Consider the following 13165-nt stretch of genomic DNA (forward strand, 5'->3'; position numbering starts at 1 on the left):
AAAGTTTTCTCTTTATAGAAGTATTCCAGCTAACAAATGAAGAAGAAATTTTAAAATTAAAATATCATTTTGCAACTGCTAATGAATAAATGAATGGATACTGGCATTGATCAATGGCAGCAAACATGACAAAAAGAGAAACAACCAGACATTTCATGCCTCCTGATAGAAGACTACACCACCCACTTACAAAATATTCTTGGCGGGAAAAACCTGAATCTGATCAAGCTTGTCTAGCTCCAACTACCAATTTACAGGAAAGAGAGGAACATGCTGAAAGACACTGCAAGGATGTAATAAGCAAAATCCAGAAAGTGGAAAACTTTAGAGGATAAACAACCACTTTCTGCAACACATAAATTGCAAAGGAAAAAAGAGAAACATGAGGAAAATCTACAGATCAGGGTTTTCCAGCAGCAGCACTATTGACATTTAGGATCAGATAATTCTCTCTTGTAGGAGCTGCTCTGTGCAGGATGTTCAGCAGCATCCCTGCCCTCTACCTCTGACATGCCAGGACAAACCCACCCCATCACGCTGCCAAAATAAAAAATGTCTCTAGACATTGCCAAGTGTCCCCTGGGAGGCGAAATCCCATCCAGTTGAGAACCACTGCTACAGATTAAGAGACACATCAACTAATCATAATGTGTGGACCTTATGTGGACCTTGATTCAAACTACAATACCAAAATTTACTGTATTTACCATTTACTATACCAAAATAGTAAAAAATATTGACATTTATGATACAACTGAAAATTTGAACACTGAATACTGATGATATTATGCAATTTTCAATTATTTTTAGTTGTTTTAAAGGTATTGTAGTTTTTCTTAAAGGAGGCCTTATCTTAATAGATACACATGCTGAAATAGTCACAGATATAATGACACGTCACCAGTTCACTTCAGAATAACACCAAGTGCAAGGGAAATGGGGGCAGGGTTAGATGAAACAAGATTGGTCATGAATGAATTGATCATCACTAAGGTGGAGTGATGGTTATCTGGAAGCCTATTATACTATCCTATTTATTTCTGTTTATGTTTGAAATTTTCTCCAAAAAACCCACAAAAATTGAAATTAAAGTCAAAACCATCATGGTGGCTAGCAACATTCAGATGAATGACAAACCAACCCAGTAAGTGAATCTTCTTTTTTTTAACATCTTTATTGGAGTATAACTGCTTTACAATGGTGTGTTAGTTTCTGCTTTATAACAAAGTGAATCAGCTATAAGTATACATATATCCCCATATCTCCTCCCTCCCACCCTCCCTATCCCACCCCTCTAGGTGGTCACAAAGCACTGAGCTGCTCTCCCTGTGCTATGCGGCTTCTTCCCACTAGCTATCTGTTTTACATTTGGTAGAGTATGTATGTCCGTGCCAGTAAGTGAATCTTAACGTTCAACTAGTTTCCATTAACCATCCCATTTATGCTTGCTCAAACACATGCAGGGGCTCTCAGAATATATAAACAGATGATTCTTAAAAAAAAAAAAAAGAAAGAAAGAAGGAAGGAAAATGGCCCTCAGCCCCATGAAAAATTGTTCAAACTCATTTGTAATTAGAGATATACAGATCAAAACATGGATACCATTTGTCACCTACCAGATTGGCAAAGATTAAAAACATGACAATGCATCCTGATGACAAAAATGTGGAGAAAGCTGCACTTTCTTATACTGCTGGTGGGAATGAAAGCTAGTCCAACCATTCTGGAGGGAAATCTGGTAAACCTGACATAACAATGCACTTAATCTTCTGACCAAGTAATCCCACTTCTAGCAATCGAACCTGAAGATATACCTCCATTAATATGAAAATACATATGCACAAGGTTATTCATTACAGCATTGTTTGTAACTATAAGATATGATAAACAACCTAAAGGCCCATACACAAGAAAATGGATAAATAAAACAGGGTACATGCACACAAAGGAGTACCATACAGCTGTTAAAAAGAATAAAGAAGAGCTCTATGAACTGACATGGAGCGATTTCCAGTATACACCGTTAAGTAAAAAAAAGCAAAGTGAAGAGTATTTATCGTATGCTACACAGGGTAAAAAAAGTAGATATAAGAAAATACACAAGGATCTGCACATTTGTGGGAAAACGAACAAAAAACTCCACACAGAAAGGATAAACCAGAAACTAAAGAGTGATTACTCGTGGGGATCGGGGAGATGGGGGACCGGGACGGGGAGGAGGAGTGAAGAGGGCAAGACACTTCTGAGTATTCCTTTTCAGGTGACATCTGGCTTCTCAGAACCACAGTAATGTTCCACATACCCAAAACATAAATCAGCAATTAAAACCAACCAGGACAGAGGAGGAATCCAAAATGCAACATAAACAGTAACAAATAAACCTGAACTATATTACAAATAAATGACACACTAAAGTAGAAGAAAAGAAGTAAGTTAACTTTAGAAAACGGTTTTCTGCCTAGATACTATAAGGCTAAAGACAAAAACAAAACAAAAAAAACCCTACATACAAATACTGTAATCTACTTAGCAAACTGGGTTTCTCAGAAAGGTATGGGTTAGCAATTTGAGAGCTACTTTACGTACTTTATGTATACACTAGGATTGAACAAATAAATATATTGTAGATAATGAGAGCTGCATTTCTGTTAGTCAACAAAGTCGTAAGTAAGGAAAGGGGTAAGTTTAAAATGAACCCTGTGGTGTTACATTAGAATCAAAGGTATCACTATAAAGTTTTATGGTTTTAATACAAATAGACATAAACACAAATACAGGTGTGTGTGCATGTGTGTGATTAGAGTATTTCCTAGCTCTGTCCACTGAGAACGTCTAGAAGCAATGAGCCTACCGAGTGCCAGACCTTGGTTTCTAACAACCATTCTCCAATAAAAGGAACTAGGGCTCACACAAATACATACAAAAATCACATGTCGGACTTCCCTGGTGGTGTAGTGGTTAAGAATCCGCCTGCCAATGCAGGAGACACGGGTTCAAGCCCTGGTCTGGGAAGATCCCACATGCCATGGAGCAACTAAGCCCGTGCGCCACAACTACTGAGCCTGTGCTCTAGAGCCCGCGAGCCACAACTACTGAAGCCCACCTGCCTAGAGCCCGTGCTCCGCAACAAGAGAAGCCACCACAAAGAGAAGCCTGCCACTGCAACGAAGAGCAGCCAGGCTCGCCGCAACTGGAGAAAGCCCACGCACAGCAACAAAGATCCAACACAGCCAAAAATAAATAAATTAATTAATTTAAAAAAAAATCATGTTACCATTTATTCACACCATAATTAATGGAAAAAGTATAATATTAATATTAATGGAAAAGTAAGTAGGCAATCACTACAGTAATGAAACGTAACTTCCAAAAAGAATTAGACACTTGGTAGCAGCTGCAACATCAGCACTGACCAACTGTTCAAAAACTGTGCAAATTATTGTGGGGCTTCAACTGCTCAAACCAACCAAAGCTTGCTTTATAATCAAATTCCTTTACTTACTCCTGTTCTGTTCTTATTCTTGAGCCCCACCATGTCAGATCAACAAATAAAAAGGCACGCATCCCCTTTAGGTGATCAGTAAACTCAACTTCATACCTAAGAACGCAGGATACGACAGCATGCCAAGCAGAAATCTGCCCCAAACTGACGGGTTAAAAATTTTTAAAGCTTGATGAGAGAACTATATGTTAGTGCCACTAAGCATTCTGAGATAAGACTCCATTTCACAACATATTTTAGTTCAAATAGCAAAATTGAGTATATATGTAGAATACTATTATAAGTGAAACATATGAAGAAAATACTCATATATTCTCCTATGATAAACCGTCACATCAAAAAAAGATGTTGAGCAACTCAATAAATGGACTTTTTGTCTCTTACAGGGAGATACATGTTCACCTATTAAGTTTATAATACAAAACGACTTGATCATTAAGCGGAAACGTAGATAAAACAAATTTTAAAAATAATTCCCATCCTTAACATTAAAAAAAATCAAAAAAAAAAAATCAAAATACGCTCCAATTAGAAATCCATTATAATAAGGATGAAACAGAGTTAATTATAAAACTTTTCAAATACTGATTTCATACTCTGTTCCCAAGGCAGTTATGATCATTTTAAACATATTTACGCCAAAGAAAATAATTTTAATAAAGGAAAAAAAGGAAGATGTTTACAGGTATTTCTCTGGAGCTCTGGCACATCTGTTTTACCTGCATCACACCCCTCCCCCACCCCCACCCCACGATAGAGACAGAGATCAGGTCTGGCTCTATGACCTTCTAGCTGTGCAACCCTCGGAAAGTTACCAACCTCTCAACCCTCAGATTCCTCATCTGTAAAATGGAGAAGATGACAACACTTACCCAGCAAGGTTCCAGTGAGAGTTAGATGAGTTAATTAATACAGCTAACGCAGTTAGAACAGTGCCTAGAACTTGGTAAAGCATTCAGTAAGTGTTCGGCTGCGTTCCTGGGACTCTAAGAGTGAGTAGCTGAGAAACTCCTCTCCAGTAGCATTATTCTAGGTAAAATGCTTCCATCCCCATAAACCAGGCTCTTCGTTCATTCAGACTTCAGGAATGAAAATTAATATAGGACATTTGTAAATTACCAAAACCACTCAAACGTTTAAAATCATCCCTCACCTGGATTATCACAATAGCTTTCTTACTCACCTGCCTGTCACCTTTGCCTCCCCCTCCAGTATTTTCTCCATGTAGCAGCCAGAGTGAACCTTTTAAAGGTTAAGTCAGATCGTTTAGTCCTCCACTCAAAATATTTGACTATTTGCTCTGAGCGAAATCCAAAATCTTCTAGGGTTCAAATGGCTCCTTCGCAAAGCCTTCCATAATCACACCGTATGAAAGCAGCCTTATACCACCCCCGGTCCTCTCTCTTCTCCTAACTCAATTTTTCTTCACGGCACTTAGCATCCCTTTGTCGTGTATATTTCCTCCTCGGTCCCACCTCCCCACCATCCCCACCTCCACAGAATGTAAGTTATAGGAGAGCCAGGACTTCGCTTCGTTCATTGCTATATTCCTAGCACCAAGAACAGCGCCAGGCATACTGCAAACTGGGCCAAAGCCAACATCATACTCGATAACACACAAGAGGCAGTCCCTTGTGTCTGGAAAAAGAAATGAAATAAAATTACAAAATACTATGTGTCAGCTACTAAAGTGGCAAATTCCTAATCTTTTAAACTTTTTATTTTAACGTTTGAAGTGTCATAAAGTTTTAAAAAAACCTTCAGTGCCCATACAGCTCAGTGAACTTTTCCATCTGTATACACTCATGCAACAACAACCCAAGACCAAGATATAGAACATTTCCTGCACCTCAGAAGCTCCCTTGAGCCTCCTCTCAGGAAATACCCCCAGAGAGGTGAGTATCAATACTAGTCTGACTTCTACCCAATTATGCCTGTACTTGAACTTCATATAAGTAGAATCAAACAGTATATGCTTTCATGTCGGTCTTCTTTTGTTTAACCTTATATCCGTGGGATTCACCCACGTTGTTGCATACATCAGTAGTGCATTCCGTCTTTATGGCTAAGGAGCATTCCATTTTATGATTATACCACAATTTATATAATCGACTATTGATGACAGTTAAGTTGCTCCAGTTTGGGGATAATATGAATAGTGCTGCCACGAATGGGCTTCTGGGTTCATGGGTATGTCTTTTGGTATCTGCAGAATGGCAACATTTTTGTTTGTTTGGGGGTTTTTTGGGGGGGCTGGGGGGAGGGAGATAATGGTTAATAATACCTTAGTGAGAATCCAGGGAAACGCAAGTTGGCAGTAGGTGAGAGTATAAACTGAAATAACCTTTCTGAAAGACATTCTGGCAATAGGCACAAGAAGCCTAAAAATATCTATGCCCTGTGACTAATAATTCTTCTTCAAGGAATTTTCTTACTGATTATTTACATGGGCCAGAACTTCTTCTAAGTGTTTTACATGTATTAACTCATTTGATTTATTCTAAGGAAACGATTAGAGATGCTGAACAATGGTTTATTCAGAAGGACGTCAATCAACCATCCATCATTAGGAAATAGAAGAAAAACTAGTAAACAAAGTAAAAAACTAACAAGAGGAGAATGATTTTGAAATGTATTGTACTTCCATGAAATTAAACTCTATGCAGCCACTGAAAATGTTTCTCAAAGAACATTAAAGATATAGGAAAAAGTATACATTAATGAACGATAGGTAACAGTAGAATACATGAAATAAATTCCTAGTTTTATTTTTTAAAATACATACGTATACCTTAAATGTTAAAATACTGGTAATCACTGGAAGACATGGGTAATTTCATATTCTTGATTCTCTTCTGTACCTCCCAACTTTTCTACAATGTTACTTTTGCCAATCAAAATGAATATATGACTAACAAGACTAATAAATAAAGGTGTTTACATTATAATGGGGAGACAAAAGACATTATAATACAACTGAATTAGGGCAATGATGCCGTTTTGCATAGAATGATATAAAAGCTCTATGGAAAGACATCTATTGTCAAGAAAGATCTCCACTTGTCTTACTTCCACCAAGGACTCAGAGAGGAAAAACTCCATCTCTAGGTTGGAAGGAACCTGCCCAGGAAAATCCTGTTAATTCCTCAGCTTGCTGCCCCTAGGGTATCAATTATATGTTGTACCCTGGGCACATGTTCTTTTCCCCTCTCACTTACCGAAAAGGCTTAGGCAGACTGAGGGACTGGCATTCCTGAACACCAAGGATGTAGTCAAAGTTCAAAAGCCTCAAACCTGGAGGAAGCTGGTTCCATCTGCCCTCATGCCTGGCTAAAAAGCATCAAGGGAGGATCTTCCCACTCAGGATAAATTAGGGCGAAAACTTTTCGGATTTCCAGATGTCAGAAACTCCAGGCAGAGTTAACCCAAATTTATACCAAAATCTACTGACTCCTTGAGTTTAAAAAATTCTTCTACTCGAAAAAAATAAAAGTACCAAGAAGTTATCCAGGAAAGACAATTCTCTGTATCCACCCTCCTACCCTCTCTTTCTCTTCTGCAGATGAACCATCCCTGGAAACCAAAGGAAAGCTGAGCATGGGGGTTAAAGTTGTACTTTGGTACTTTAGGGGCCAATTCTCACATAAGCAAATGACAGTTGTTTAATAATTAATACCTAAGGAACATTTTGCTGTGTTCAACAAAGCATTCATTTTGTGGTACAATAAATAAAGTAAATATTGATTACAGGAAAAACATATGGACCCCAAATTACCAATGTTTCATTAAGAATTAAACTTGCTAATAAGCATGGCAGGACATTATCACGAAATTTTCTAACTTTTGACATCTGAATCACATTAACTTATCAAGGATTGCTGGTCAAAAAAGCCCTGGGTTCAAAAAGCACTTTTCAAAGTCACTTCCACAGATATAAAGTCACACAAATCTATGTGACAAAGGAGATCATACTTGTTTTGGCCCTGCTCTCCCTCCTTCACACACACCCTCTTTATTCTCTCTTCAACTTCTCCTATTTACGAATTTGTATTTAAATGTATTAACAAAATTCTCCATAAACTACCTGCAGCTTTTCATGGTTATAGTGTTACTTAAATTAAGATAAATAAAATTGTAGTCAAAAATTTATTAACCTATCAAATCTCTACATTGTACCATGGGGCAAATTTCTTAAGCAGCTAAAATAGTTCTTTGAAAAAAATAAGAATTTACATAATCACCAGGGATTTGGGTTTTATTCTATATGTAACCTAGATTTTTGGATAATCTCTGTTCGGGTTGCCTATGATGGGAAAAGAGGATGTAGAAATAGAATTGGCAAAACTTGGTATCTTCATATTTCAGTTTTACATACAATCAAAATATAGGCGAAACATCGGTTTCAAGTAATAAAAAAAGATCTTTAGATAATTTATTCTTAATTGCAAAGCGGCACATTTGCAATAACATTCCCAGCATATACCAGACTATTAAAAGATTATCTGATATACAAAATAAGGATGTTGTCCTTCTTTTACAGTGACAATTTGATGTGGTTTTTTTCCCCCTCTGTTGTTGTGCTGTCAGAACTGTGCAACCTGAAAACTGATTAAAACTAGATGTAGTTGAAAATTAAATAAAACCAACTGTACCTAGCACTAAACACTGACAAGAACGCTGTAATTTAACTGGTTTTCTCTCCCAGGTCCAGTAGAGGGAGACTAAGACATCTGGCCTGGTCGTGTAGCGTTTCTGCAAAATTGGGGAGGGGGGGAGCGGAGGCTGTATTTAAATGTCCTGCTGTCAATCAAAGGACACTTCCTACAATCACAGTCACCATATCTGCTCTTACCCGCGAGCGTACTCTCACCCAGATACGACACGAAACGGTGCTCGGGAAACCTGCATCACCTAAAAGTGACCGCAGGCTTTGCCACAAGACCCAAATAAGGACTTTGGGAGCCCAACCTCAACTAGTTTCTTTGTTTAAATGCCTGCGAATCCCTCCCACGCCGGAGTCAAGAGGCTGTGGCGCCGCCCTTTATTAGCCTCACACTTTGATTACAAAACACACGAGTCGGCGGCTCGGCGGCGGAGGCGGCCCAAGCTCTCACAAACGTCAAACCCGAAACACAGGCGGCGGCCGAGGCAGACGGCGACACTCGCCGCCCCCGCCACCTGACCCGAAATCCCCACTGTCCGGCGAAAGTTCGCCCGCACCAGGCCCCCGGGCGCTGGCCCCGAGCGGCCCGGGTGTCGCCGGCCCCTCGGGCGACGGGAAATTTCACTCTTTGTAAAGTTTGGGCTGCGGCGCGGGGGCGACGCGGGGGGTTGGGGACGAGAGGCTGTCCCTTCGGGCCCCGCTGCCCACTCCATCCGCACCACCCCCGCCGGGACGGGTTGCGCCGGGGTGGCGGGTGGAGGCCACGACCCGAGCCGCCCCGCCGCCCCGCCCGGGACCCCCGGCCCCAACTTCCGACTGGCATCTTTCAAGTCCCCGAGAGTGCCTCATCTGTTGCTCTGTTTACTCCGCGGAGCCCCGCCGGGCTGGCGCTACCGACGCCCCCGTCTCAGCGCCCCGCGGCCGAGGAAGTTTGATAAAGACCGGGGAAGGGGGCGCGACCGCGACCCGCGGGCGGAGGCGGGGGGAAGGAGGGCAATTTCTGGAGACACCGGGCCGTGGCCAGCCGGTCGCCGCCCGGAAGGAAGGCGCGGCGGCCGGCCGGGCACGGCGGCCGGCCGGGCGGCGACTCCGGGCCGGGAGCCCCGGGCGGGCGGGGCGGCGGCGGGCTGCGGGTGCGGCGAGGGGCGGCGGGCCGGGCCGGCGCTCCGCCCGCCGCCTCCGCCGGCGCCTACCCCGGCCGCGTCCCTTCGCCCCGGTCTCCCCCTGCCAACTTCTCGGCTGGTCCCCTTTGTTCCCGTTTGTTGTGGCGACTCTTCGCCCGGCCGGGCGATCTCACCAGCCCCCGTAGCCCGCCTGGCGCCCGGCGATCCCGGGGCCCCGCGCGCCCCGCTGCCCGGGTCGGGGGCTCGGCGCCGGGGCCCCTCGGCGCTCGGCGCGGCGGCCGGGCGGAGGGCGGCGCGGGCCGTCGGAGCGGCGAAGGCGGCGGTTGGCCGGTGGCCGGCGGCGGCGGCGGGGCTTATTTACCTGCCGTGGAACCAGTCCTTGCAGATATCGCACTCGATCATGAAGCGGTTCACGTCGTACGGCTGCCGGCACACACAGTATACCGGCGGGGGCGGCGGGGGCGCCGAGGCCCGGCCCGGAGCCGCTACCGACACGGCTGCCGCGGCGGCTCCAGCTGCTGCTCCCGCGGCCACCGCCGCCGCCGCTCCGGCCATCTTTAAAAAACACACACACGCTCGCTCGCAGCTCCGCTCGCCGACTGGAGCGAGCGCAGCCGCCAGCCAGCGCCGCCTCCTGCAGCAGCCGGAGAAGCAGCCGCGGCGGCGGCGGCGGCGGCGGCTGTGCCTCAGTGCGCGCGCGCGAGGCCACAGCCGGGCGCTTGGTGGCGGGGAGGGGGCCGCGGGCAGCGGCCGGCGGCGCGCGCACGACGCGCGAGGTCCCGGCCCGTCTCCTTCCGGCGCTCCGCGCGGGGCCGTGCGTCTCGCGCACGTCGTCCTGCCGCCGGCGCGCGCGCCGCGCTCCTCTCGCGTCAGCCCAGCGGAGGGACAGGCTGAAGGGCACGCGGGGCGGGGGAGGCGGAGGGAGGCAGAGGCTCCCTGAGGACACGCGCGGTGGCGCGGGGAGCGCGGTCCCGGGAGGAGGACAGCGGGCGCGTGCGAACAGCCGGCTCCGGCGTTTCTGAGTGAACGCAGAGGCCGGGGAAGTTCCTGCGCAGTGAAAAGCGGCGCACGCTGCGTCTGTTCTCTGGCTCTGCGAACCGAGGAAATTAGAGCCCCGCCAGGGCCACCTCCCGACCGGGGGAGAATCTTAAATCAATTAGCAGCCGCCCCGCGACCTCCGTGGGTCCGAGCCTAGGATTAACGGCACAGCGAGCAGGTTATGCCCTGCTGTGGGGCAGGAGTGTGCTGGGGAGTCATTCAAACTTCCAAAACGTCCCACCCGAATTCCCACCGACCGGCCAGGAAATTAGTGTTGATGGAACCACTGGTGGGTGAAGGAGGTTGTTCCCAAGAGGAATTCACTTAATGGCTGTGAGCCGAGAGGGACCAGCCTTGAAATGTGGGTGGAGGAAGGACCGGAGAGGAACCCGGCATGTTTATAAACAACACGACTTAGATGCGAATATTTTCAAGTTCCCAGTTTGGAAGATAAGGATAAAATTCTAAATGACAGTGACACCTCGGAAAGGGACTACTACAAAAACCAGATAATACGGTACTTGGCACATAATTAGGCCACTAATAAAATATATTTGAATGAAAGATGAGATTGATAAGAATAAAAACAGCTAACACATATCGAATAAAAATAGATTGCCTTGTTATAATTACGCGAATTGGAAGGGATGTTAAGAATTATGGAATCACAGAACATTGTAAATCAACTATACTTCAATAAAATTATATATATATATATATATATATACATGCATATATATAGGAATTATGGAATCAGATATTTGTAGCTAAATTTCGCAAGCATTTCTGTCGTTGGTAAAATCCCTATAGCTCCCGTCTCATTCAGCCCCAGGCAGAGAGAACCACTGATCTAATCTAGCCTTTTTTTTTTTTTTTTTTTTTTACTTATTTATTTTTGGCAGCGCTGGGTCTTCGTTGCTATGCGCGCGCGGGCTTTCTCTAGTTGCGGAGAGCGGGGGCTACTCTTTCGTTGCGGTGCGCGGGCTTCTCACTGGGGTGGCTTTTCTTTGTTGCGGAGCATGGGCTCTAGGCGTGCGGACTTCGGTAGTTGTGGCACACGGGCTTAGTTGCTCCGCGGCATGTGGGATCTTCCCGGACCAGGGCTCGAACCCGTGTCTCCTGCATTGGCAGGCAGATTCTTAACCACTGCGCCACCAGGGAAGTCCCTAGTCTAGGCTTTTTATAATTGAGGAAAGTAATTAACTTGCCTAAAATCTGAAATCTGGTCTTGAGCTAAAGTTTTTAAGTGTCTTGGTTCTACAACCGGTCCTTTTTCTACCACACCATTGCTTGTCACATATTTTGCAGGAAAAGAAATACCTAGAAGTCAGAGTTGACCACAGAGGGAATGAGTTCGAAACATATTTCTACTGGTGAAAAAAGAAAAGTTACTGTAACTCTGGCATATGTTTAGAGGCATCCTGGATTCAGGTAGTGAAAAGAGCCTTACATTCAGACCCTGCTTTGTAGAAGCTGTGTGACCTTGGGCAAGTCACTCCATTTCTCTTGAATTAGATCCTTGAAGATCTCCTCAAAGAAAAATTATAGATAATAATATATTCCTTAACTACCTCACAGAGGCTTTATCATAAGCAGAAGAGATCATGTATTTTTAAAAGTACACTGTAGAGGATGTGTGTTGTCATGGAAGAGCAGGCAGTGAAAGCTATCATGTTGGAGTTGGGGTGAGAAGGGACACACAGGGACGTGGCCTGGTAGGGGGTGTTCTCAATGCTGGAAGGGCCGCCTGGCACTGGGATATCACCGTAGGTGGAGTGAGGAGGGTAGCCAAGCAGAGGAGGAGGCAGCAGTGGTGATGGGAGATTGGTTATGAACAAGAGGATTGATCCAGTAAGCAAATATATTAAGGAAAATGGGAGCCAATTTCTCACTGTTGAGGAAGAGATTACAAATATAGAAAGAAAATTAGAAGGAATCTTTCGGTAGTGAACTGGTAATGGAGGTATCAATCTATTTCTATTTATAGAAATAAATATAGGTGTGTAAGTACATGCACACTCTGTCCACTGAGAGGGTCTGGGGCACAACAAAATGATGAGTGTATCTAGCCCAGATCTTGCCTTCTAAACACCATTTTTCTTCTTGGCAAAACGGCTGATTCCAGGACTGGAGAAGAGAAGTACAGGATGAGACTAGAGCCCCTAGTTGTGCCAGAAAAAAAGGGCATGTGCAAAGAATAATGGGGCATGTCCAAAGGACACAGGCCAACTTGTGTCCCAAATCTGGGACAAAATAAAACATAATAATGTATTGAAACACATTGAATAACATAGGAAACCATACAGATGTAAATAACATAAATTGAAAGATTGAAAAGGATTGGAATATTTACAAAGTTTCAAAGTATGTCCCCACAAAATTCTTACTAATTACAAAGAGGATTAAAGTAACTTTACAGTGGAGAAGTCTGGCAAGCACCATCTTAATCAAGCGATCAAGGGCCATCAGTCATGGGACAGATCAGAATCATGCACCACCTGATAGGATCCAGTGAGGATGCTAGCATCACTTCCGTGTATTTTCCTGGTCCACTTAGTTGAGTCTCCAGTTTGGAAACACAGCTAGTTTCAAAGGCACATCAAAAAATCAGCAAGAATAAGAATACTATAAGGCATACAAATCTGTAAGGAAAGGTTAGCAAATTGTAAACACTGAGATTTGACCTTGAGAAGAAAAGAATGAAGGCTGAATAATGCCAAAATTTTAGTGACAATCTCCATGCCTAGTAATTAAGAGCATGTGTTTGGATTCCACAATCTACTATCTCTGTGACAACTTACTAACTGTTGGGTTTTAGTTTTCTCATTTTAAGGGGTG

The 13165-nt window shown here is 44.2% G+C and overlaps 1 protein-coding gene across 2 annotated transcripts in view; it reads right to left on the reverse strand.

The window, feature by feature from the left end:
- Nucleotides 1-9906, reverse strand: part of KDM7A (lysine demethylase 7A) — an 80598-nt gene extending 70692 nt beyond the window's left edge. For both annotated transcript variants that reach the window (XM_082631837.1, XM_082631839.1), the window contains exon 1: nucleotides 9651-9906. In XM_082631837.1, the coding sequence (XP_082487963.1) occupies nucleotides 9651-9844 (194 nt within the window). In that variant the 5' untranslated portion in view covers nucleotides 9845-9906. The remainder of the gene's footprint in view (nucleotides 1-9650) is intronic.
- Between the last annotated feature and the right edge of the window lie 3259 nt (nucleotides 9907-13165).

The sequence above is a fragment of the Mesoplodon mirus genome, assembly GCF_964341445.2.
Source record: "Mesoplodon mirus genome assembly, chromosome: 9".
In the NCBI taxonomy this organism is placed as follows: domain Eukaryota; kingdom Metazoa; phylum Chordata; class Mammalia; order Artiodactyla; family Ziphiidae; genus Mesoplodon; species Mesoplodon mirus.